This window comes from Mixophyes fleayi, chromosome 3 (assembly GCF_038048845.1).
Source record: "Mixophyes fleayi isolate aMixFle1 chromosome 3, aMixFle1.hap1, whole genome shotgun sequence".
NCBI classification, from domain to species: domain Eukaryota; kingdom Metazoa; phylum Chordata; class Amphibia; order Anura; family Limnodynastidae; genus Mixophyes; species Mixophyes fleayi.
In genome coordinates this window covers 118,119,809-118,147,705 of record NC_134404.1, presented here as the reverse complement: position 1 = coordinate 118,147,705, position 27,897 = coordinate 118,119,809, and the positions used below count along the sequence as shown (strand labels likewise).

Sequence of the window (27,897 nt, the reverse complement as noted above, 5' to 3'; positions counted from 1 at the left end):
GGTACATTTATTGGTGCGAATCAAACCAGTTGATGGTTTTCTTATTATATATATTGTGGTGACCCACTCCTCTACGCAGTCCAGGTACATTTATTGGTGCGATTCATAAAAGTTCAGGGTTTTTAATATATTGTGGTGACCCACTCCTCTACGCAGTCCAGGTACATTTATTGGTGCGAATCAAACAAGTTGATGGTTTTCTTATTATATATATTGTGGTGACCCACTCCTCTACGCAGTCCAGGTACATTTATTGGTGCGATTCATAAAAGTTCAGGGTTTTTAAGATATTGTGGTGACCCACTCCTCTACGCAGTCCAGGTACATTTATTGGTGCGAATCAAACAAGTTGATGGTTTTCTTATTATATATATTGTGGTGACCCACTCCTCTACGCAGTCCAGGTACATTTATTGGTGCGATTCATAAAAGTTCAGGGTTTTTAATATATTGTGGTGACCCACTCCTCTACGCAGTCCAGGTACAATTATTGGTGCGAATCATAAAAGTTCAGGGTTTTTAATATATATTGTGGTGACCCACTCCTCTACGCAGTCCAGAAAGATACCTTGTTGCAACGTTTTGGACTAATAACTATATTGTGAGGTGTTCAGAATACACTGTAAATTAGTGGAAATGCTTGTTATTGAATGTTATTGAGGTTAATAATAGCCTAGGAGTGAAAATAAGCCCAAAAACTTGATTTTTAAACTTTTTATGTTTTTTTCAAAAAAAATCCGAATCCAATACCTTAAATCCGAACCGAGACCTTTCGTCAAGTGTTTTGCGAGACAAATCCGAACCTCAAAAATAACGAAAATCCGGATCCAAAACACAAAACACGAGACCTCAAAAGTCGCCGGTGCACATCCCTAATTTTCAAGCCATACTAATGCTTTTTTTTTTTTTTGTGTGACTCTTTTTTTGTTAAACTTTAATTTTACCAGAATGGCTTGGTTGTTATAACATTGCATTTAAGGAAGACAGTTATTGGAATTACAATAACTGATTATATTAGGCTGTGAATGCAGTTTTAAGAGAAGTCCGTGAGTAACTAAAGACTTCCTAAAGAGTGCTGACTCTTGAATCAAATCTAATGTTGCACATCTGGCTAGCTAAATGTACAGGTATGATATAAATTTTATTTTTAGACAGACCAGGTAATTCTTTTTTTTTTTTTTTTTTTACTTTACTCTTTCACACCAACAAGCCTCAGCGTATGGTCAGCTTGTTGTGACAGTGGTTTCTTGGGGTGGGGGGATATGTACATATACAAAATTTTTACTTTTTATTTTTAGAATTCTATTTTATCCATCCAGCAACTAGATGGTGTATTTCCCTGCATTCTTGAAAGCACCCCATGCATCTTGTGCACCTGCTGCAAGTGTAAGAAATTTTCTATTTAATGGCTTATTCAAGTATAAAAATTATGAAAAACAAAAAATTGAAAAATAGTTTTAAATTACAAGGGTTTAACAACTTGTTTTGAAAAGGTTATCTTTTAATTTTTAACATTTGTATACAGCTCTTATGTTAGGGTAACATGTAGAAACAGGCATTTGGCACCCATAATATTGTAATGTATAAATTAAGAGTGGAACCTTTGTCAGTCAACCCTCCTACCTCCCTTTTATGACCACTGGACAGACGTCTGATAGTAAAACAGACTGGGTGCCTCATTTAGAGTCGGATGCAATTTACACTGAAATCGTAAGTTTAAATTGCATCCTGTAATTTACACTATATACAGTGGCACAGATCTTTGGTTATGCTCTATGGAGGGAGGTGCACACCTCCCTTTATTTTCTAACTGCTTCTACATGGGTACACCGCCAGTTTAATTTTTAATTTACTTTGTTTTTTTTTAATGCTTAATACTAATTAATAATGAATTACTGAGACAGATCATCAACATTTATTTATATAGCGTCAACAGGTTCCGTAGCGCTTTACAATTGCGAACAAACTAATAAAACAATACTGGGTAATACATGCATACGTAGGGGTAAGATTGTAAGCTTGCTTGCAAGCCATCAATTCCATCGCATTTCCTGTTTTACTCACACAATCAACTTGGTGTTACAAAACTTTTTAAAAAATGACAATGACATGCAGGAGATGCTGTCTGTGTCCCGAAAAATGTAGGGTCATTTTTGGAATTCTGCAACAGCGTGTAGGAGAATGCACCAGCTGCAAGAAAACTAGAATTTGAGGGGGAATGTACTTTAATACATTGAAGTAGTCACCTGTGAAGAGCATGCAGACATGGTTAGCTTTAGTTAAGTGATTTGCCTTTATTATACTTTTTGAGAAGCAGCTAAAGAAATTGAAGGATGAAATTAAACTAAGCAAATCTGCTAACCATATTTTAATTGTAGGTCTAGGACTTAATTCGCTTCGCCAGGATCCAAGAGCTATCAGCGTCTTGTAATGACGTATCCTCCTTCAATTTCTCTGGCAACTGCTTTTCGGAAAAAACGTAGCTTTCCCAAGACACCCAGTGGTGATGCAGATGAGTCAGCACAACATTTTGACATTTGCTCTGCTCTAAAAGAATTGCCAATTGACCGCTCTGCCATAAAATGAGCTACAAATTCCATGAGTAAGGCCATTACCGGCAATTACATCAAAGTACATCAAATCCACCATCACAGACTTCTGTGATGGTGGATTCCAGCAGGGATGAATTCATATTGTTCGAGGAAGATGTACACAATGATGAGTGAATATGATAGTGTAGATTGCAGGTGTTGAAGGAAGAAGGGTGCTACCTGATGCTGGAATGCCTGGTAATATTTTGGGTAGAATGGTATCTTGGCAATTTTTATGTTTTTCTACAGTAAACTTTCACCTTTTTTAGAGAGGTTTTTTTCTTTAAAAAGGTACAAGCTTTTTATTTACATTTTTGTTTCCCTGACTGAAAACCACTATGCACTTGAACATAGGCTTTAGCACATGAGGTAGAGGGAGGGATTAGTATCATCATGACTGAGATTGGAGAGTGACAACAACAATGTAACCCCTCCTGTTTCTGTATGAGCTATGGCACAATACAATGTCACTGGAGACTTTGAAGAACACTGACAGCCCTATTACAGTTTCTGTTTCAGCACTGAACCCTGCCACCTCTCCTGTTTCTGAGTGAGCTATGGTACAGTAAAATGTAACTGCAGATTTAGACCAAGACTGCCAGCCCTATTATTTCTATTTCAGCAATGACTCTTGGCAATAGAGCACTTCTCTTTGTCCGTTCCCTATATAACGCAGTTGAATTTGCCTGAAATTTCAGAAGACAAGCCTACAAGCCCTCCTATTTGTATTTCAGCAATGACAATTGGCAATGGAGCTCTTGTCTTTGAGTGTATATAACACCGTACATTTTTTGGTGCAAATTCAGAAGAAAAGCCTGCAAGGACTAGTATTTGTATTTCAGCAATGACAATTAGCAACGCAGCTCTCCTTTTTGTGTTACCTATATAATACAGTAGAATTGGACTGCAGAATTACATCAACCCTGTAAGCACTATTTGTGTTTTTCTTCAGTGAGATTTAACATTGGAGCTATGGAGCTCTCCTGAATGTCACTGATTACTTTTTTTTTTTAACACTGCTACCACCCTCCTCTTTCAATTCTCTAACTTTGCCTGCCCAACTGCTCTACATTCTATACTTCCCCTTCTGTATCCCCCTCTCAAATGGCGCTAGATCGCCATGGAGGGCGGTATTTATAGATTCCAAAACTTATATCGACAACGTCAAAATGACGTTTTGCCTCGTTTTCGAATCCGAAAAAGCGTGAAAGTACCAAGCAGACTTGGCTCAGTACTCTAATCCCCTAAATTTGGGTGTGTTTGGTTCCCAAGGAACTGAGCCTGAGCATCTCTACTTGTATCACTCATTTTCCATCCAGAAGCTGCAGTCAGACAGAGAAGACTATGGAGAGAGACACTACACTACAAGAAAAGTCAGAACTTGTGAGTTAGATGGTTAGCGCAAAAAAGTTCAACCTGCCATACTTAATATTTTGTTTTCTCCAGTTCCAAAGACTTCCCAAAATAACTTATATACCAAAGAGATATTGTAGTTGACTGCATAACATCAGAATAGCCGGATAATGTATTAGATTGGTCTAATCTGTAGGTCACAGGAATTGCCGCAAGTAATTGGGCTTCAAAGTAGGATATTAAAGCAGTGATGTTTTATTAACTCGTGTCCTAATAAGGACACATTAGTTTTATGCTAGTGATCTCAAAGTACAGATAGAATAATGATACATTACATGGACAAACGGTTCTCTTTTTGTGCATCTTTATACACATACCAATCCAGGCTGCTTCATGCAGCCTGCACATATATATCGGCCTACAGAGTTTAGTACCTTTTTACATTGCTGCTAGTGGCACCACAACGTCTGAGGTTTTATATTGAATATTTTACTATCGGGATATAACATTTTCTCTAATCTTGCATGTAACGCAATTTACCTTTCAAAATTCACGTTAATCTGATCATTTGCATAGAAAGTCTACCAGCAAGTATAATTACCCACTCTTGTGCTTTCAGTCTCAAAAGGCGTGCTAGTTGCTCAGATATGAAAAGGTCTAATTAATATGAAATTACTTCAGACCGTTTCAAAAGCACATCCCCTCCGCACATATGCCTGCTTGGGATTTCCTCTAGAAAATTTACAAAACCCAAATATAGCATACTGTCTCTGAAAATACATTTCCATACAAAACACATACCAATGTAAAAAATGAAATACATTTGCAATGATGTACAGTGGGAGCACTGCACCCCTAATTAAAATAAGAGTATACAACTATTTCTACGTGATCGAGTCCCATGGACTTTTGTATTTTAGTCACCTCCATTTTATGTACAATACAGCTTCCATGTAAAACTTAGATTGTCCTGTAATTTGTATAATTGTTGCCCCTTCATTATAAACAGTTATGTTTATCATATGTATCTTCTGTGTCTTTTGATTTTGGTGTCTTTGCTTTATTAGGGTTGTGTGGTTTGTCTGTATAGTTAAACTAAAGTGAGTAAGTAGTATAGTAGTTATGCAGCCTTCCTGTGTTAAATTACAACCTCCTAAAAAGAAAAAAATAAAGCAAACTTTTTTTATATACACTCAATGGAAATTGAATTGAAGCGTTCTTGCAATTTGGCGATTAAAGTGTAATCATCCTACACTTCTTGTGCACTCTGCCTCCTCCTTCCCACTGACCCTTCCTTGATATTGTAAGAACAGCACCCTACATTCAATATTAATCCAGAAATCCCTGATGAGGCCTGCAAGGGAGAAACGTGTAGGGGGCACATTCACAAGTGGAGATCTTATCCCCATATGACATTCCCTGAGTTCTTGTTAACTATGTATTTTAGTGGAAGTGGGTTACTTCTGACATTTGGCGTTTTTTTTTTTTATTTTTTTTTATATAGACTTTGAGCTTTGTACCACAATATAAGATCCAGTTATCTCGATCCACTCTGTTATCTAGCAAGAATGGAACATTAGGACCATAACATAACTTGTTCCAAGAGGGACAATCAAATTTTGAACATTACTTTATTGTTGCTAACTAGGGCCTATCAAGCCCAGCACTTGGACTGAGTTAAACTGCTGGACTTGTACATTGAACTGGGACTTATTTAAACTCAGCATATAGAGTAAGATATATTACTGTTTTTGACTTCCATTTGTCTCTATTCGGACTGAGACCGTTTTATGCTCAATATTTTGTGTATTGTTTTGTGTACTCGGTGCACTTGTTTTTTGTCAGTTTTGTTTTAATACACAGATTGAAGATTGTTTGTGCATTCTGTTCCCTGCAAATTTTTGCCTTACAACACTGCACATCAGTCCACATATCTGTGACTTTCTATACACTTTACATTGCGCCTGGGATCATATGTTACTAACCCTTACAGTCTAAATGAGAGATCTCGTACTGTAACACATTGCTCCATTATGTTGATGTGAGTGAATTTGTAGATGCATTTGTTTGGGATAATTATCGTAGATTTGTAAGATGCTCCGCGGCACCGTACAGTAGGAAAAACAGTACATACATAAAACACATACAACGTAGACAAAGCAAAACACAGACATGAAAACTAAGGGTATGAAGGACCCTGCTCGTTAGAGAGCTTGCGTTCTAAGTGGAAGCTGAAACAAGAGGAGCAAATGTGGTTTAGTGGAGATTCTGTGGCTGCGTTGGCTGCTGTGCCCATAGTTACATCACTCATCTATGGACTTACTTGGGGAGGAAATGTCTTGCATACGTCTTGCCATTATGCACACCAAAATATTTGTTACAGTTCGCACTGTTGTTGTGATGCAAAAAAAGAGCATATCAACGTATGTGTGAGTTAGCTGTGACAACTAACTATCCACAATACACAATAGTGCAGCAAGGCCGAGTGTGGTTCATGGCTCTACCAGTAGGTTTCAATCTACCATTCTGTCGCTTCACTTGGACCTCAAAATATGGAACTACCCTAACTGAACGTCTCTGCCTGAGTAGTTGCCTCACTTCCTCCTTATACCATACAGACCTAACTGCACAAAAGCAAAATCTTATGAGAAAAATTGGGAAATGGATCTTGGTGGGGAGCTGGAAAGACTGGTTGGACATCTGGATCGTATCAACAAAATGCATATACATTCTTATACTTTTGGTCCTAGTTCCAACCAAACTGCAGAAGATCTACCCTAACTTTCCCCTCATTTGAAGAGGCTGGCAAGTGGCAAAATCCTTGCTTGGTTGGTGGAACTGACCAATACGTCAGATTCTGTAGGGTAGTTCACACAATTATTTATTTAGCCAATACTGACTCTCTACACCCTAAATATTTCCTACTCTCTATTGAACTCTTGGATGTTCCAAAACAATGTAACAAGCTTGTCTCGTAGCCAGGTTTTGGAAATGTCTAACCCCGTCAAGCATGTCTGCACTCGTGGGACAAAAATAAGGCACATGTTGTCTTTGTTCCTTAGAATTTAGAGCCCTTGGACACTTAACAGTATTTCTTTCTCTCTAGTTTTATTGTTTAACTGAAATTAGGCATTTGAATTTGATTCCCTTACTGCTGTGTTTAACTCAGAGCTTTTTTTTTTTTTTTTTTTTGTGTATTCTTTCAGATGCTTTTAATAAACTGTGTATGTTATACCCTGCACACTGTCATATTCCTCCAACAATTCCTGAACAATTGTTAGAGTTCAAGGTGTTGAATTGGCCTCCAAATTCCCCAGATCTCTGTCCAATTGAGCATCTGTGGAATGTGCTGGAAAAAAAAGTCTCCCTCGCAACTTACAGGACTTAAAGGATCTGCTGCTAACCTATTGATGCCAGATAACACAGTCCATGCCTCAGCGGGTTAGAGCTGGTTTGGTGGCACAAGGAGGACCAACACAATATTAGGCAGGTGGTTTAAATATTGTGGCAGATCGTTGTTTGTAATATATATTCCTATACATACAATACCGTGCAAAACTTTTAGGCAGGTGTGGAAAAAATTCTGCAAACTTAACAATGCTTTCAAAAATAGAAGCGTTAAGTTTATTTTTTATCAATTCGCAAAATGCAAAGTGAATGAACAGAAGAGAAATCAAATCAATATTTAGTGTGACCAGGCTTTGCCTTCAAAACCGCATCAATTCTTCTAGGTATACTTGCACAAAGTCAGGGATTTGTAGGATTATAGTCGGGTGTATGATTAACCATTCATTTCAAACAGGAAGAATTGTTGCTATTTAAGGCAGAGTGGTCACGCCAAATATTGATTTGATTTAGATTTCTGTTAATTCACTTTGCATTTTGCCAATTGATAAAAAATAAACTTAACGCTTCTATTTTTGAAAGCATTGTTAAGTTTGCAGCATTTTTTTTTCCACATCTGTCTAAAAGTTTTGTACAGTACTGTGTATATATATATATATATATATATATATATATATATATATATATATATATATATATATATATATATATATATATATTATATACATTAATGGAGTAGACGGCTATGAGTTTATTCTCAGTTGGAGGGTGGAACACTTGAAGTCATTAAACTATATTTATACATTGATTTTGCTTATGTGTAAACTATTTGAAACTCTTGTTGTTTACAAGAAATAAAACTTATTACAATTTGAGTTTTTCGAGCACTTTAAATGTATGTGGTGTAATGCTGCTTTATACTGTGTTTGCTACATTTATTCTAATGTTGGGCTTGTACTCTGAATTTCTTGCTATGATTTGTTGCCCCTCCTTCAAGGCTTTGAATGCTCCAGCTGCTGGGGTTGCCTCTTTTTAGAAAGGAGGTCTGCTAATGTGAACACTGCAGCAAGTAGAGCACTAACCAGTCACTGTCGTCTTATTTTTAATTATTTTTTTTTAGTGGCCTTTTTTTATTTGTAGTTTTAGTACAAATGTAGATTATTTTCGTGAAGGAAAGGTTATTAGAGGTTTTTCAGTCTGGTGTTCTATCAGTATTTGTCCTAGTTAAATGTCTAAACCAATAAACAAACATCTGCAAAGGCATTTTCCTCGAGTCCTTTTGACAGATCGACTAAGATGTCCTGCTTCAGAAAAAATATCTTCCAACATCAAAAACTTGGATTGTTTTTCTCCGATGCTTTGCCATTGTAAAGTGGCATGTAACAACAGTACCATTTCTTTAATGTTTGGATGTAAGGTAAGTATGCTGTTGTGTGTTTACATTTGTTTTCTTCCTTTGCACATAGCATGATTTTCACAATACCAGAAGTTAATCTGCAGGTTTAGTTTAATTTTCAGTTACAGATTTCAATTTATTTTTAAATAAAAACAGTGTTGATAATTGTATTTTTCAGTTCCCTATAATAACTGTTGGTGCCTCTATCCATGTCATTATTTTTATGAGGGTGACTTTGCTTTTGCCCCCACATTATTGGACTACTATTGCTTTACAGGCTTTGGAATGCTTTGACTTGTGATAAATCGTGGTGACAGCTTTTGTTCTGTAACCATGTCATTGTTCTCGTAACAACTCCTCATAGGTTTTCTTTCGTTCTCCAAACACAAACATGTCATGCTAGCAAAAATTTGTAAGCGTTGTATGTTCTCTAATGAAGGGCATTACATTTTCCTTTTTCTTTCAATGGAAGCAAATGGGTTAGCCGTGGAAATAATATATTTTAAATACTATAGAAAAAATAATTGTCTGCAAAGCATGAGCAACTAATCTGCAAGAGAATAAGTTATTGTAATTTGTAGTGTTAAATGTTTTTGCTCTATTTGTACCTTGGGGTGTTTGTTTTTTTTAAATAAAAGCAAGAAGTTAACGATTTGTAATTGGCATCATCTCTTAAAGCAACTTCTGATGCAATGAAACTACCAAACGATGGGATTGTATAGAATGCAGCCTGAGAAACCTGTCTTTAATCTTAATTTAGTAATTGTACAATTCACTGCATTGCACATTTATATGTAAACATTACATATTGTGTGTTTTTTAATGCAATTAATTTCCTGAACTCCTTTCCAACTATTTGGTATAAAGTGTTTGGGGTAATTGCAAGGTGAGCAATAAAATTAAATTGTGACAGGTTTGCAAAAGAGAATAACATATGGGTAGATTAATAGGCATTTGGTCCAATTGGCGTGTGGCAACAACATGACCCCGATAGTAATGTGACTAATAATATATTGGATTATTATAGGACATGCTGATGAGTGCTGTAGGAAGATAATTGCTATTGTCATCTGACATCCCAGTGAAGAAAGAAAAGGCTTTGCTGCTCTGTCTGTGTGGCCAGAACTTGAACTTACAAGCGAGACAGGCCACTGAGTGGTCTCTGTTTAAATGCTAAAGAAGAGATGCATGATAACTATATAAAATAGATCACTTCATTTGAGTAAAAGAAGAATAAAAGCCAAAAACTGTTGAAGTAGTACTTTTTATTGCGATTCCATTAGGCTGTGCAATGATGAAGTTTTAAAATAGTTTTTTTTGTTTTTGATTAAATACAATCTGTAGTTCTGTTTTTCTACTCTCACCGGTGAGTTGCATGGAGTTTGCCCAGGGCAACTGCTTGAAGCTGACGAAGACCTATTTCTATTAAATTTTTTTTTTTTTTTTTTAATAGGACTGATAATTGAACGTTTGTATAGCGAGTCTAAAACTAAAATTTACTTGTGATCTAAAACTTTGATATTACCTGTGATACAAACTCCTTCCCAGCAAGTTGTAAGATGTATGCTGTGCACATCACTGTAACATGTAATTTTAAGGACAGAACATTGATAAAATAACTTGGTTACTATATAAAGGGTTTAAAGGGTAGTGTGTGCAGGCAAATCCTTTGTGTGTGTGTTTTTTTTATTTAAGTTTTGGATGTACCGCTGATAAGAGTATATTCTTTGTAAAATGCTTGAATAATTGGCCATTTAAAAAAAATCCACTGTTTCTATGTGTTCTTTTTTGTCTGTCACATCAGTAGTTGATATCTACTTAGGTCTGTTCCAACATGTTTTATTTTTAAGAAATTAGAATCATGTCCACAATATTATTTGTTAAACATTTTAATAGTAATAATAAGCTCATGTAAAGTTATATTGCCTATATTGTACACTCACGATTAACATTGGGATTTTTCTGGTTTACTTTAGTGAATTCCATAATTCTGCAATGTATTCCAGTTCTGATTCAATGTCACAGATTAAATGCATTCTGATATATGCTGATGGCCATGCCAGAGTGAAAACATATATGGGTCATTCTTTATTGCTTGGTGAGACAGCCAATGACATTTAGTGCAGTGCTTGTCAAGGCCCTAATTTCTTCTTGTGGAGTTATCATTGCTTTCGGCTGTATAAATCTGTGAAGGATACAGAAAATGCTGACATGTATGTATGTATATATGTGTGTGTGTGTATATGTGTATATATGTGTATATATATATATATATATAATATATATATATATATATATATATATATATATATATATATATATATATATTATATATATATACACACAATCTATCTATAAAAATATATCTCTCTGGACAAGCCAGCAGATATTGTATGTGAACAAATGAGGGAGACACTATCCAAGCAGATAATGGGGAACAAAGGTTGCCCTTATTCTGATGGTTTGAATCCCTGGTGGTATCTCAACCAAACAAAAACTTACAAGTCAGGGGCAGTTTGTGCGGAGATAGGTTCCTACAATGCCCAATATGCAAAGAAGTGACTTCAAACAGTGTTAAGTTGGGTACACACTACAAGACTTTCACCTGATTAGTGTGGCAATCACTCGGTAAACAGCTGTTAGGTCTGATATTACATTAGTGTGTACACTCCCACGATCATGTTTTATCATACCAAAGCATATTGTATTGTTTTTTTGGTTTTGTTTATTATTTATTTAAAGAGGAAACCGACAGACAGCATAACACTCAGAAAGAAATATGAATGTACAAGAGGTTTCCTCTAAGTTTTATGTATTAATAGGGATGGGGTAAAGGATTGGAAATAAGGTGACTGAGGGCAGTTGGAAAGGCTCTAACAACATCGGGAATATTGCTAAGAAGAATATGTGCAACACGTCTGGGAACAAAGTGTCTCATATTAAAAATCAAACATCAACAAGGACAAGATTCTTACTAGCCATGCACCGCTCCCAGCCCGGGTGATATGGTGGCTGCCCAAACACTGTTCCAATTGCGGAAGGTGGAGCCGTAGTAGATAGGCAACTACGGTATGCTTGCAAGAGTCACGGGGCCCATACCCACATCGTATTGTTTGAGTCTATAGACTCTATAGTGTGTACGCATGATCAGAACTTTCAGTTGTTGGTAAAGTCGTTAGATATTGCATCGGGAGAAGTTTTCTGTAGTGTGTATCTAGCTTTAGAAAGAAATTATATATATCACTATGACTAAATTAAGTAAAAAGTCTTTGACCTAACATTGCATCTTATGTGGAAAAGTTAATTCCTTATTTAAGGTTGATACGTAAAGTGCAGCAGCTTAATGCTTTCCCAAAACTTAAAATTCCCTCTAACTTGATACCTTTTTAAATACTGAACTCTATTTCTTTGCCCTAAAAATATTATTTAAAATAAATAAATCTAACATTGCCTCTTTTTAATATTGGAGGTAAATTTAATGTAGCTGATAAAAAAAAAAAATATACAAAGTTGAGCCCTATGTTTTGACAATAGCGATATTTTTCTACTGTTTTCTCCAGTCGGGTCCTAAAGCTGCAAGCACCTATTTCTGTTCTCTTCCTCTCAGTTTTTAAGGTCATGCCTCCTGCCATGTCCATACAACCACTCTGTAAGTCTATTGACTGATAATATTCTGCACTAGGCTTTAATATTCTGTTAGTTTAGTGGGTAACACTAAAAAATAATAGAACAAGCTGATGGCTGTTAGGAACTCAGGCAGGAGTAATCATTTTAACAAGAATGGATGTATGGTAAAAACTTTAGCGACCTAGGGTATGTTGCGTCCTACTGATGGTTTTTTTTTATTTGTTTGTTTTTTATTAAATGGCAGTTAGTGATTAACCATCACCATTGTGTAACTCTACTGAGTCTTTACAATTCTCGTATGGATTTTAAAATTGCTCATCTAAAAAAATTTTTTTTTTTCTTAATATATTTTTAGAACTGTGGAGTCTTATTGCCTGGTATTTGTTAATTGCATGGATTCCACTCTGTCAGCGACTCCTGAACATTTATCCAGCTCTACACAAGGGAATTCAAATCTCCCACTGCCTGCCATTGATGCGAGAAGTTTTAAAATGACAAAGCAGACAAATTCCCCCAAACCCTTCAATGGCTGCTCTTGCAGCACTGAATGTAGCATCACACTTGGCGTCATACCATTAGAGTCCTAGAGTCTGCGGTAATGCTACCATGTTGGTGTCTACCACACTGAGTGAATAGAGTTGTTGAGGAAAGGAGTAAGTAATGATGGACTTGCAAAGGCTGGATGTTAAATCTACCTAATAGGGGAGAGTATTATCAGTGGTACACTATTTATTTAAACTTGGATTCTTTGTGCAGGGTAATCGCAAGGAATCATGTGTCCAGTGGATAGCATGTAGGATGACACATCTGTCTGTTTATATGCAGTGAATCTAGCCTGTCTCCACTTGTTTGTCAGAGGCTCCCACGTTAGGGGTCAGGTAACTCTGGCTTCCTCCAACTGCTTGTAGTATGTAGACTTGATATAACTTATAATTTATTTGTGTAACCCCCTGTCACTGTGTGTAGTATGAGGTGCAAAGGGTACACAGTGCACCTCCTTCTCAATCCCTGGCTAGATGATGGGCATGGGTGTAAATGATCAGGGGGTCCCTGCACATGCAGGTGTGTGTTTGTAGTTAGTGGGACACAGGTGATGTCACTTTGTGATGCAGTGTAATAAAAGTCACAATAATTTGGGCGCCAGACCATCTCTATCACAAACTGAACTCTTTATTTACACTCTTCCTCCTCCAGCACGATAATCATAATGGTTGCAGCAATAAAGAAAAATATATACAGCTCCTTACTCTCTCCAGCACAGTTTTTAATGAGCAATACGAATATGGTTGCAAATATATCTCATTACTCCTCCTGCACAGTTCTTAATGTTATACAGATGTTATATAACATAAATCGCATGTCTTACAGGTCACCCTTTCTGCAGGGGCACTCACATGGATGCTTACAGGCAGGCAGCTTCTTTTCAATGCAGCTCTGACACACGCTGTGTAACTCAACTGCAGCTCACCCCTCCTCTGCGGGGATAATGTCTCCTGTGGGCTCTAACACTTCACTCTGTGTACTCCAAGCCTCAGACAATACAGCTACCATGCCTCTTGTAGCAACCCTCACTCCAGGGTCTCTTCCATGCAAAGTGTGTCCCCCTCTCTCTTGGGTTCTCTATAGTGACATGGAGTTCTCCCCCTCATCCTGGGCACACATTCATTGCCCTATGCACAGTCACCGCGCTCAGACTTCCAACGCCGGAGGATCCTGGAGCTTCCACCCCACTCTCACAGGTCCCCAGCTACATCTCTCTGCTCCTGTGTCTCCTCTCTCTCTGTCTCTTTTCTGTCTCTCCTCTGTATCTCCCTCTCTATCTTTTTTTCCCCCTTTCTCACAGCCCCTCCTTCTTCTCACTTAGTCTCACAGGCTGGGCTGGGTTATCACCATGGTAACCAGCTTATTTAACTTTTCATAAACTTCTAGCTTGCTCTCTAGGTGACCCCCTCCTGTATTCACTGAGGTGCAGGTTTTACTAAAACGCCACTAGGGGGCGTTACATTTGTATTACACAGAGCTTTCCAGACCATAGAATCATTTACATCAGTCTCTGCTCCATTGAGGCACAGTCTAAATTTCCTAACATCACCCCACAAAATGATCTGAGTGGCTTGATGTAATCTGTCCAGAATGCGTGGCTCATCTTGCAATTGATGGTTTGTACAGACGACCAAATAGGCAAAATGTTTTTTTTGCTCAATCAGTATTTTGGCTGAAACCAACAAATAGTAGCCTGTGTGGCAAGCTTCTGTCCTAACCATACATTTAGTTCCCCCCCTCCATAATTCTTTAGTATCTTATTTTGTCTTTGAAATCTTATATAAAAATAGATAAATAGTAAAGAACCAACATACAGTTTATAAAAATTACATGCTTACAAATCTTTTTAAAATTATATTTCTACAAAACTGCTACTGATTGAGAAGTGGTGGCAACATTTAGGTGTGGAATAGAACCTGAGCATAACTACAAACCAGCTAAAGTTACATTTGTACAATATCCCATAAAACTGCAAACTTTATAAAGCATAGACTAAATTGAAAAACAAAACACGCACACTCTTTGCTAGACAGCAGTTCCAAGTATTTCATAGGTTTGATTCCATGCAGTACCCCTGATTTCCCTAATAAACTGCAGCCGTCTATGTGATAGCACATCATAGTACCAGATTCCTTAGCAATAATCGTGTGTGTGTCTCTCTCTCTCTCTCTCTCTCTCTCTCTTCTCTCTCTCTCTCTCTCTCTCTCTCTCTCTCTCTCTCTCTCTCTCTCTCTCTCTCTCTCTCTCTCTCTCTCTCTCTCTCTCTCTCTCTCTCTCTCTCTCTCTCTCTCTTTAGGTGTACATTATAATAATTCTTCTGAATATGTATGCAGTGATGTATATTGAAGGTTCAATTTTCAACAATATTTCAAATTACCATAATTTGATGGTAAAGATGGGCCCTGTCTTGGTGAGCTCTTCTTACATAGAAGGATGCTTGGGCGATGCGTGATGAGGTGGTAATGTATGGCGCCACTGTAAGAAAGAAGCCTATTGGCCAGCGATATTAAAGTAGCAGTTGGTGACTGCATTTTTGTACAGTAACTGGTGGTTCATGTTGTAATCTCAAGAGGGTGGGTACATGAAATTGAATATTTTGGTGGAAGTTGCGCCATCAAGAAGGCCGAAGAGATCATTAAAGCAGGCTGTTGGCTGTCCGTTGGGTAGCTCTTCACCAGAGTGCCCAAAGGGAGTATAGTGCTAGCCCTGCATGGATTATGACTCTTGTTGCTTATCTCTGAGGGTGACTTGGGGAATCCTTTATAAACTTGCTGCCCATCTGTAATCATAGTCTAGGCGTTAAGTTTAAATTGCTGGTCCATTTTTGGTAAATTATAGTACATATTGTATCCAACTACTCAAAACAGACTACGTTCGCAGTGTACAAAAATTGATTGTCTTAAGTCATACTGTTATCTAACCTACAATAAGTGTAACAATAATATATTTAGAGTATGTTCTTTGTTTATTGTTTTACGAAGTGGGAGACTAAATGTTTCTAGTAACAGATGTCCTGTACAGGATAATACTGAAAACTCCATACACACTTTTGAAATTTTGTTTCTTTTTTTCTCCCAGAAATATCGGTACCAAGATGATGACATCCTGTCTCAAGAGCCCAGCTCACCACACAACCTAAATGAGGGAAGAGTCCAGAGTTAGTTCAGATCTCTGAGAAGATATCTCGCAGATAGAGAATGTCCATGGGCTTGTGTCTCATTCACATATTTCACCATTAAAGGAAGGATTTTACATATGTCAACCCTGGAACTTCACCCTGTTAATATGAAGGTAAAACATTTTTATGTAGAAGAGAATCACTGATGTTTGTGTCTGCTAGCTATTTTTGTTGTTTGTGGGTAGGTAACAGTAATTGGCACAGCATAAGTCTACCAATCACTGTAAAAGGGAAATAATCTGTTTACATTTCAATGTATGTCTCAGGAAGAGCACCAAAATGTAAACATCTCAGTGTTTAAGTATGCATATAGATGCTTTGTTATATTTTAGAGCTGCAGATACAGAATTATTTTGAAGTGCCATTAATATACATTAGTCTGATTCAGTCTTTAATCTAAATCCCAGGATGTAATTATATTCTCTGATGGCTAGTTATCTGTGTGGTTGATGTTGAGATCTTAGGAAACACTGAATATCTCCTGTGGCAGTTTCCCAGCCCCCACCTGCTTTTTAGTACAGTCTGTGATTGTATAAATTTCTAGTCCTTTTTGAAGTTCTCTTGTTTTAGTACCTGAGGCTTGTTACTGAGGTTCACTACATCATGGACACTACATCATGGACTCCTTGCCTGACTTGGGGATTGCTAAAATATTCTTTGTCATCTTCCATATGTGTTTTGTGTTCCTAGAATGCTGTAAAAGCTTTACCAAGGGCAGACATTTTTCTTAAATCTTTCATCTACCTCTTTCTAACAAATTACAAAAGTGCTTTGCATTTCCCTATTTACTGCATGTTTATATTATATGCCTAATGTATACTTCAGGTTTCAGGGTGTTACGAATGCTAGCTGCACACCTTTCGGCTGCTTTATTGGACATTTGGTCTGATAGCATAATGAATGTTCCCAGAACGGCCCCCATATTCAATAATAAGCAGATTAGATCGTTATTGGACATGTTGGCAAGTGCAGTCAGATTAATATAATTTGTTGAACATGGCTCACACTCGTCATAATGTAAGTAGGTATTTAATTCGCATTAGCAGACTGGAAAAGGAAATGTTTCTTACTCAGGATGTCCCCTTTACCCTGCTCCCATGTTGGTTGTGGTCCTATTTAATTGATTATTTTTTAACCCTTTTGGAACCAAGAGAGAAGGGTATCTATTACATAGAGTATCATAGGAAAAAGAAAAGAGAACTGTATAGAAATGCCACTGCTGACTTGCTTTGCTCTTGTCTTATTGCAAAATTTATCATTGCCATGACGAGACACACCTATGCATGCATGAGTGTTTGAAAGGTTAATCCAAGCCCAACCACGTCATTAATCTGAAAATGTCTAAAATGTTTTTTCATGCTAGCTAGTATCCATAAAGTATTGCCATCACTAAAATTTACTTAGAGCTGACACTCAGGAAGTATCAAATGAAAAAAGATCAAAGAGCTGGTTTTAAATATGGTGCACATGCAGTCTCATTCAATAATGATTTAAATAATAAGAGATCATTAAATGCACACAGCAATTTGAAATCGTTTATTACATTTTGCTGTTTAATTTACAATTATAATAAAAAAATGTCCAATAAATGTTAATGCTACATGCGGGTTCTATGTAAAACGAATAGCAATTTGAATGTATAAATGCTGCATGTGCATCAATTTAAACCAGCTCTTTTTGTTTTTTTTCATTTGATGTAAACTCCAGCTGGCAGGTAGCCTCAATTCATTCCACGACTGGAAGCCATTAAAGACACTCATCATCATCATCACCATTTATTTATATAGTGCCACTGATTCCGCAGCGCTGTACAGAGAACTCACCCACATCATTCCCTGCCCCATTGGAGCTTACAGTCTGAATTCCCTAACACACACACACACAACACACACACACACACACACACACCACACACACACACACACACACACCACCACACACACACACACACACTAGGGTCAATTTTTGAAAGCAGCCAATTAACCTACTCGTATGTTTTTGGAGTGTGGGAGGAAACCGGAGCACCCGGAGGAAACCCACGCAAACACGGGGAGAACATACAAACTCCACACAGTTAGGGCCATGGTCGGAATTGAACTCATGACCCCAGCGCTGTGAGGCAGAAGTGCTAACCACTGAGCCACCATGCTGCCATAAAAATAAAGTGGGCATATAGTATACACATCAGCATTGTATTAATGAGTGACAGTCTTTCAATATCTTCTAAGTGCGACACAAACATTTTGAAGTACATTCAAGAAGTATATAGTTACTCCATGACATGTTACTTACCATAAATCAAAACCATTCCTTTCATAACATGTATCATTACATAAAACAAGCCTATTCAACATGTAAGCTTCTTAAGAATGTTATTAAATGAAACTTATTTATTAAAAAGACACAATGCTTAGCAAATAGTCTTACAAAAATTTTAAATGCAAAACCATTTCTTAAACTAAAATACAAACATAAGAGCTACAGGTGCATTTTCCCTCTAACACAAATCTTCACAGTTGGCATAATGCAGTCAGGCAGATGACGTTCCTCCCGGCATCTGCCAAACCCAGACTCGCCCATCTGACAGTCAAACAGAGAAGCGCGTTTCGTCACTCCACTGAATACTTTTTCCCACTGCTCTACCATCCACTGTCCGTGTGCTTTACACCACTCCATCCGACGCTTGACATTGGTCTTGGTGATGTGTAGGCTTGCATGCAGCTGCTTGCCCATGGAAACCCATTCCATTAAGCTCTCGCTGCACAGTTTTTGTGCATACATTAATGTCCGTGGAATTTCGAAACTCTTCAGCTATGGAATCACCAGAGCGTTGGTGATTTTTTACGCACCATGCATCTTAGCAGTGTTTGACTCCCGCTCTTTGATTTTACGTGGTCTTCCAGTTGTGGCCGAGTTGCTGCTGTTCCTAAACTCTTCCACTTTCTAGTAATATTGCTTACAGTTGGCCGTGGAATATCCAGCAGGGATGAAATTTCACGAACAGTCTTTTTGCAAAGGTGGCATCCTATCACAGTACCACACACAAAGTCACTGAACTCTTCAGAATGACCCATTTTGTATTATGCTTGCAAATGTAGACTGCACGGCTAGTTGGTTGATTTTTAAACCACCTCTGGCAACTGGTCTGATTCAAACACCTCAATTCAATAATTTAACAGGTGTGGTCAAATACTTTTGTCCATGTAGTGTATGTTTTTGGTCTGTGGAGAGGAAACTAGCTCCCAGAGGGAAACCCACATGGAGAAACATACAAACTCCACACAGGGTTGGAATCAAATCCATGAGCCCAGTGATGTTAGGCAGCAATGCTAACCACTGTGCTGCCAACTGAACTCCAGTAATTGACAGTTTACAACATGGTTTACAGCTTGGTGTATAAACCTTATTTTTTCCTTGCACCGAAACCACCCCTTCTCTGTGACATCATGGAAAGAGGTGTACGGGTATGCTAATCTGTTTTATACTGACTCTTATGCAACAGCATTAGTGTGCACATTTTCTCTTCTACATAAAGGATCCCAAACTCAGAAAAAGAAATCAAAGAAACCATGAGATTGGTAACGAAGTTGTTGTTCTCTCATTTTCCTACGTAAAGCCCCTGTATACACTGTCACTTTGCCATAGAGAACAAGTGTGAATTCATCTCTACTCCATTCACTGGAAATGGAATGGAGGTAAAATGAATAGAAATGTAGCAATCTGAACTAAACTAAAACCTATTATGTCTTCCTGTAGCATGTGCAGATAAATTGATTTATAAAACTGCATTCAACAAAATAAAATTCATAATCCACAATAAATTGCCAGACCCGCAATTCTCCTTTAGTTACACACTGTGCTTCCTACTCCAGAAAGAAGCTGCTACAGGAGATTAAAGTGTGGTTGGGGGAAAAAAAAGTAACTTTGAAGACCAAACTTTGAAGACCAAACCATTACTGTTTAGGTTCACTCCCTTTTTTTCATTTACAAACTTTACATTTTTCTCCCAAAGTCTACATACGAATGGACGTTTCCACAAAAATGCAACTGGAAGGAGCAAAATAGATCACATTAAAAGTATAGGTTGGCACATGATCCTAGTCACTTTGTCAGACAATCAATTAATTGTCCTTCCTGCAAAACATTTAATACCCCCCCCCCCCACTTCCTGTAAATGTGCCTTCTAACCCCTAAAACGAAGTGTGCAAAAATAGGTCTGTGTTGTCACAAGTGCCTTTCTGGTTTTATTTTCTCTTTTGTGGAATTCAAATGACCATTAATGTGATGCAACTGTGTGAATGTCAACAATATTTTAAAGCTAAATAACTGAACAACAAAACTCCATCTTTTTAAGTAAACATTGTTATTACAACTGTGTGTGTGCATTTTATTGTGTGATATATAATAAAGTTTTTTTTTTTTTTTTTTTAAATGTGCTGCTTTTCAAAATCACAGATTCATCTGCCATGAGCCTTTCAGTCATAGCTTTGCTCCCAGTGATTTGTTATTTATTCAGTTAACAGTAGATGGCAGTAGAACTTTGTTTATTAGGGCTTGAAGTATTTAATTATAATAAACTGAACTGCAGCGTATTTATACTGTTGGGAGATTACTATTATACTATGAACCAACTTGTGCTGCTCTCTAAATTTCCTAAGATTATTCATTATGATTCAGAAATAGGCTAATTGATATTATATACCATCCACTGAAGATATATTGTCCAAAATACTGGTGATAAACGTCTGCACAGAACACTTCATAAACTTCATGTCCTTAATGCATATTCATTAATCTTTTTTTTTTTTTCCCTTCAAAATTCACTGCTTGTGCAATTTAACACACTATGGATAATTTGGGGGAACATGCATAGGCCATAACATTGTATGGGGTACTATCTGTGCATGATACTTTACACCAGGCCTGGCCAACCTGTGTCTCTCCAGGTGTTTTAAAACTACAACTCCCAACATTCCCTGCCAGCTATCGGCAGTCTATTAGCAGGAAAAGCATGCTGGTGCTTTTAGTTTCTCCATACCTGGAGAGCCACAGGTTGGCCACGCAGTTAGTTCCACCATTCCAAAGACTAAATGGTCTCTAATTGCAATTAGTTTAGAGACATGAATAGGAATCATTTAATGTGGTTTTCTACTACTTAAGCCACTCCCCCAATACACACCTTTTACTACTACTGCCTGTGTCCATATATTCCTGTTTGAGAATAACTTCAATCCAATATGTTACAACTCTTGTGGTTTTGTGTTCTATTACATTTTTGACTAGAATATAAAGTTACTTGGGTAAAGTATAGCATGTATAGACACTCTTTTTAGGCTTTCAGGTTCTTGATTGTGTGTTTATACTGTAGACCTATTCATACACAGGGTGACCACTTCTGTGGGTTTTATTTGCCTGATGACCTGTGTCTGTTTCAGCACTAGCCTTTGTTTTTTTTTCTTGTGTATATAAGTATCCTAGAAATTAATGGTGGCCTTGCAATTGACTTGTATATAAGCATTCTTAACTAGTGGACCACAATGAATGATTTTGCCTACAAAACAAATTACCCTAAGTAAATATTAGCAATAAAATCTAAAACTGTTTTTAGTGTACATTCCATGAAAATATAATTGCTATATATAAACACCAAGTGAAACGGTGTGACTTCATGCTTTATACCATCTTTCCCTCTGCACAGGAGCAAAATTTCATAATTGAACAAGATTGTATTTCTTTTTATTATTCCTTTCACAGAGTACTGCATTATTTATATAGTGCTGTTGCTTTTTAATATTTCATTTCATCACCTTCTGTGCAAGGAAGGCCTGTTTCGGTCCTTTTACATTGTGTTTCTCCTCAATTACTGTAAACTAAATTACAATGGATGTTTTTCTACGGATGTGTTACTTGTTTTTCACCTCAGTCATTTAAGATTTCTGTGTTCATATTGGATGGCCTCATATTATGTTGAGCGTTTCATAAAAAGCTCCATGTTATGTTTAATAGGGAATTGTATTTGTTTATACATTAAAATATATATAGGCTTATTTGGAAAACAGAGCAGAGAACAGAGGGTCTGGAGAGAACAATTGTAAAACCGCTGTATCAAACTGTGATAAAGTCTGAGGCCCACCATCGAGGTGCAAGGAGAAATCCGAGATGTTGAGGTACCGTAGTACCTGATAATGTGCGCAGCCACAATGTTCAGAGGACATTGCAACTATTTGAATATGCCCTATAGGTGAAATTCTGCTGGCTAAATGGGAAAAACTCCCCAAATACATATAGGATGAAGCAAATGGTTTGCGAAACACATTGATAAATTGCACTCATCTCTAGTAACCAGACTTGTTTTGTAGAGATCTCTAAGGGTGACACATTGCACTTTGGTTTTACATCTTCTTTCATTTGCTTGTGTAAAGTTTTGTGTGTGTGTATATATAAATAAATAAATATATAAATAAATATATATATATATATATATACTCACAGCGGGAAGCAGTCGGCAAGAGACTCTTCCCGCTGATGCAGGACGGGCGCTGCCATTAGGCAGAGAGCGCCTTTACTGCTGAGGTTCCCCGGAAGCCAGCTGGAGTATACAAAGTTACTCCTCCCATGGGGATGGCAGTGAATACTTGAGGATGGCGCGCTTTGAATAGCGCTAGCGGGGAACACATTCTATCAGGTTTTCCCCTAATATAAGAGAGAGGGCAAAACACTGTTAAAGTAAACAACACAGAAGGAGAGCCAGTGGAAGGGGAATGTGTTTAAGGAACACCGCTCCCCCCCCCCCTGCTGAGTGAGCACGTGGAAGATCCCTTTTGGCGCCAAAGTTCAAAAGGACAGATGCAACAGTCATTTGGAGAGAAGTGCACTGTTGACACATATCTTCCACGCTAAGTATCTGTCACTCACCGGACTGTGAGTGCTACTTCTCGTGTGTTTAGGAACCGTGGCCGTCCACCATCCTGAGGGTCTGCGCATGTGCAGCCCTTTAAACCCTTCAGTACATGTTTCTTTTAGTTAATTGGCTGATCAGGCAACACTCCCTATTTAAAGCACCTGTGGTCAATACCTCGTTGCCTGATCTTGGAGTCTCATTCCCTATGAGCCTCTGAAGGTGTTCCTGTGTTTCCTCGTGTATTCAGCTCCTGCTGATTCCTGTTGTTTGTTTGTGGTTTCCAAACCACTTCCACTCTCCTGTGTTTCATCGTGACTGCACCAGCTGATTCCTATCCGATGCCTCCGTGCTTCTACAAGTATCCTGCTCACCTCAACTCTCCCATGTTTCATCGTGACTGCACCAGCTGATTCCTATCCGCTGCCTCCGTGTATCTGCAGTGTCCTGCTCATCGCAATCCTCCAGTACTCATCGTGTCTGCAGCCAGCCGATCCGCTGTCCCCGTGCTTCTACAGCGTTCCTGCTTGTGTCAACTCGCCTGTCTGCATCGGATCAATGCTCCGCTGCTTTCATCTCAGCTAGACCGCCTCAACTCTCCCGTGTTCTCCAGGTGTCCAGTTCTATATACTACTGCTTCCTGAGTATTGTTTACATCCTTGCTGGTCTACCTACCGTGCGCTGCACCTACTTGGTTACCGCTTCCACCCTCCTAGGACTTCGCATCCTGCCGGCCTCCAGCCGCTCAGGTATCCCTGCACCTCTCTCTGACAGCCTGCCCTCCTGAACCACGGTATGCATACTTCTCATTGACTGTGCTGGTGTATTGCATATCTAGCTGGACTGAGTTGTTCTCCTCCGGAGTTTCCTATCCACTGAGACTATTGCCATCATTTGACTGTGTTACCGTTTAGCCTGGATAGTTCTCGTGACTTTGTATATTTGTGCAGTGCTGCTCAGTTATTATTATTGTGTGCATATCATCGTGGGATCAAGTTCAGTGTGCCCGTGTATACTCTGCATTGCATTTATCTCCCCGTGCTCCTCCTCACTTATATATTTCAGTGGTACAACTTGCTAGAGGCAGACCACTGACTCCCCAGATACCTTCACTTGGATTCCATTCCTTCACCCAGACAGCGGTACAACTTGCTATACGCAGACCGCTGACTCTCATCACCTCCTCGTTACTCCTGGACATTCCTCCTCACTATAGCAGTGGTACAACTTGCTATACGCAGACCACTGACTACCCTCACGTTTCCTTGTCCATCCAGTTCCTCGTGTACAGTTATCTACCTATTACCAGTGCTGCTAGTCATAGACTTTCCTCGAGCATTCTCTTATCATCTGCTGTCTCCTGTTCCGTGATCACCCCGCTACCAGAGTACCATATTACCACCTATACTGCTCTGTAAGTCTATCATCTGGTGATACCTGGGTAAAGACTCCTAGTGCCCGTGACAGTATCACTTTGTTTCTTCTGTGTATGCATGTGTATTATAAGACTATGAGGTGTTGAGAGAACTGTGTTTAAGGAAAACTATAAAGTTCTCCAAACCTGTCTTATTTAATCAGAAATACTATATGTTAATATAACCTAGTCTATATTTTCTGATAAAGGTTGTGGAAGTGTTTGGGCGTGCCAAACATATTGTCTGTTCCAAATGTTCCACCTAAATGGGCCCAGGTGTCACTTTTTATTTCTTCTGTGTGTATGTGTGTGCATGTGTAGACATGTATATTATAAGACAATGATGTGTTGAGAGAACTGTTGTTTATGAGAAAACTATAAAGTTCTCCAAGCCTGTCTTATTTAAATCAGAAATACTATATGTTAATATAACCTAATCTGTATTTTCTGATAAATTGGAGAAGTGTTTGTGAATTTTGAAACGTTATTTAGTTTTTCTTATCTTGTGATGGCAGATAAAAGCAAAACAACACGTACGAAACATAATGTCTGTTCAAAATGTAATGTTAAACTTACAAGTGAACGGCTGGATCAGGGGGAACTCTGTGCGGCCTGCACTGTGGCTCCTGTGAAACAGCCTATAGACACCTCCACCATAACGGTAGATCCTCCTGAGTGGGCGGCTGCCTTAACACAGGGAGTTAATACCCTTGTAAATCTGTTATCTAAACCAGTTGAGATCCCAGCTACATCTGTGGTTTCTCAGGGTATAACAGTAGGAATGACAGATGAGTCATTTTCCCCAGGGGTCGGTGTATTTCCTTCCCGAGCCCTCCCGAGGGTTTCCCAGATGAGAGAGGTGGGTTGGTCAGCGGTGGCTAAAAGCCTGTACCGGCTTACCCATCTACTGGACAACCCCAGACACAAGCGTAGTGTTAAAAGACCTAGACAAACAGCTAAAGCGCTGTGGTCAGTGTCAGACTCTGAGAGTTCCTCGGAGGAGGGGGAATTGTTGGACAATTCAGATGTGTCCATTATAGAGTCAGAAGGAAACTAGGCACCAGGGTATGGACGACCTGGTAAGAGCAGTTCGTCAGACCCTGGGGTTTGCTGAAGTAGAGGAGACGAAGTCCTTGGACCGCTCCCTCTTTAAGAAGGCTTCTAAGCAGGTGGTCAGGTTCCCTCCCTCAGTTGAGTTGAGGGATATTGTAGAGGCCTCTTGGGAATATCCAGCTAAGAGGTTCTCTATGCCAAGGAAGTTTGGCGTATTGTATCCCCTTCAGGAGGAGGATATGACCCGTTGGGAACAGGTGGCAAAGGTAGATACACCTTTGGCGAGATTGGTTCGTCAGACTACACTACCTGTACCCGGGTCAGCGACCTTACAGGACGCGACTGGCAAGAAATTAGAATCCCTGCTGAAGTCGATCTTCTTGGCCGCCGGTACTAGCCTCAGGCCAGCATTGTCCTCTACCTGGGTAGCTAGGGCTATGGAAGCCTGGGCAGGGCAGTTAGTCTGCCTTGCAGGATTCAGATTTACTGCCTCTGGCCATGCAGCTAAGGGAGGCAGCAGGCTATGTATATGAAGCGGCCCATAATTCGGGGCTCCATAGCTTCGTCTATTTCAGCTACAGCTGTAGTAGCTAGAAGGGCGTTATGGTTAAGGGCTTGGAATGCGGATTCAGAGTCTAAACGATCATTAAAATCCATCCCGTATACGGGTGGGATGTTATTTGGTCCAGAATTAGACTCTTGGATTTTACAGACTTCAGGGGGGCAAGAAGACGTCCTTGCCTGTAAATACTCCAAGACCTAGGGCTAGGCCTAGGTTTAGTTCTTTCAGACAGCCTCCTTACGGGGGCGGGTCTGGCAGAGGCCAGACTACCAGTCCATGGGCCGTGGAATCCAGGAGACAGTCCCGTAGGTGAAGGTCATCCTTTGCCCCTGCGGCAGGGAGAGCTTCTTCCGCCAAGCTGCCGGATAGACCAGCAGCATGACTACCACCCACCTCTGGTTCCAGAGGGTGGGGTGGGAGGACGGCTGCTTGGGTTTGCCCGGCCGCAGACAGGGTCCTCGGTAGACGAGTAGGTCCAGAATATCGTGATAGAATTCATGGGGTCACCTCATCTCAGGTTTTGGTTACCTCGCTGGTTTCTGTCAAATCAGAAAGAGCTCAGGGCTGTCGATTTTGCTTCGTTCAGACGAAGCTATACAGGCTTAGAATTTCCAGTAAGGGAAAAGGTTTTAGTTACACCCATTCAGGGTGCTAAGGCTAGATGAGTTGTTCAGTCTATGACCGAACTTCTAGAGTATGAAAGGGTCACAGAGAATCCCTTGTCTAAGAATGAGTTTCTTGAGACTAGGGAGGGACTTGGTACGCAGCAGGAGGTTGTCTTCACAGCACAAGTTGAGGTCCTAGATGGAGTGGACAGGCAGGATCCTGTCAGACAAGAGGCTGTCAGTAGCCAGGTCTTTGAAGCTGCTGGGAAAGATGGTGACATCTTTTGCGACCTTACCCTGGGCAGGGTCCCACCCCAGAGGAGCATTCCTGTGTTCGAGGTACCAGTGGAGGAGGTAGGTCCTCAGCTGGTGGTTGCTGGACAAGAATCGAACAAAAGACAGGGAAGTCCCAGAGTTCTGCGCAAGAACAAGGGAACCACTGGTAAGGGACGTCCTAGCAAGGCTTTGGGGCTGCAGGTAAAACCTGCCCTACAGGGTCCCGTAGAGAGAGGACCCTCAGACTCCTGGAACAAAGACAAATAAATATTTGGACGTAGTGAGGGCATTACGTGTATATGTTACGAGATCTGCAAAGATACGTAAGACAGTCTCTATTTGTGTTGTTTGACTTTTCCAAATGGGGATGGCCAGCATCTAAGCAAACTATTGCCAGATGGCTTACCCTGACTATCAGGGAGGCTTATGTCCGTATTAATCTCCCTGTGCCGAAATGTATTGGAGCCACAGCGGACCAGCTGTGCAGGGCAGCCACCTGGTCCTCGGTCCATACCTTTACGAAATTCTACCAATTTAATATATTTGCGTCTGGGGACGCCTCCTTTGGCCGTAGTGTTCTGCGTGCAAGGAGATCAGAGCGGTCCCATCCTTCAGAGGGATTGCTTTTGTAAGTTCCCATGGTTAAGGAGTGTCCCCCAGATGGATGAAAGAGAAAACAGGATTTATACTTACGATAAATCTTTTTCTCTGAGTCCATCTGGGGGACACTGCGGTCCCCCCGTCTTTTCGTTGTTTTGTCTCCACTCCCCCCTCGGTTGAGTGGTGTGTCTTGGTTGATTGGCCTATCTTCCTAATGGCTTTTGCAATCAAACTGAGGTATGTGGGAATTGGCAGGGGGTGATATGCTGTCAGCTGAAAGAAGTTAACTCTTTGGGTGCCAGACTCCCCCCCCCCCCCCCCCCCCCCCCGACTCAACCCCATGGTTAAGGAGTGTCCCCCAGATATATATATATATATATATATATATATATTCAAGTCTGTATGGGGTTTTGTTTACTTACAGCCAACACTGTAAGCCTTGAACAAGAATTAATG

At 39.4% G+C, this 27,897-nt stretch overlaps 1 protein-coding gene across 1 annotated transcript in view; it reads left to right on the top strand.

Moving 5' to 3' along the window:
* Positions 1-27,897, top strand: part of DLG1 (discs large MAGUK scaffold protein 1) — a 150,511-nt gene that overhangs the window by 29,381 nt on the left and 93,233 nt on the right. Inside the window, 3 exon segments of the mRNA XM_075202242.1 lie at positions 15,934-15,997; positions 16,000-16,032; positions 16,035-16,096. Coding sequence (XP_075058343.1) covers positions 15,934-15,997; positions 16,000-16,032; positions 16,035-16,096 — 159 coding nt within the window.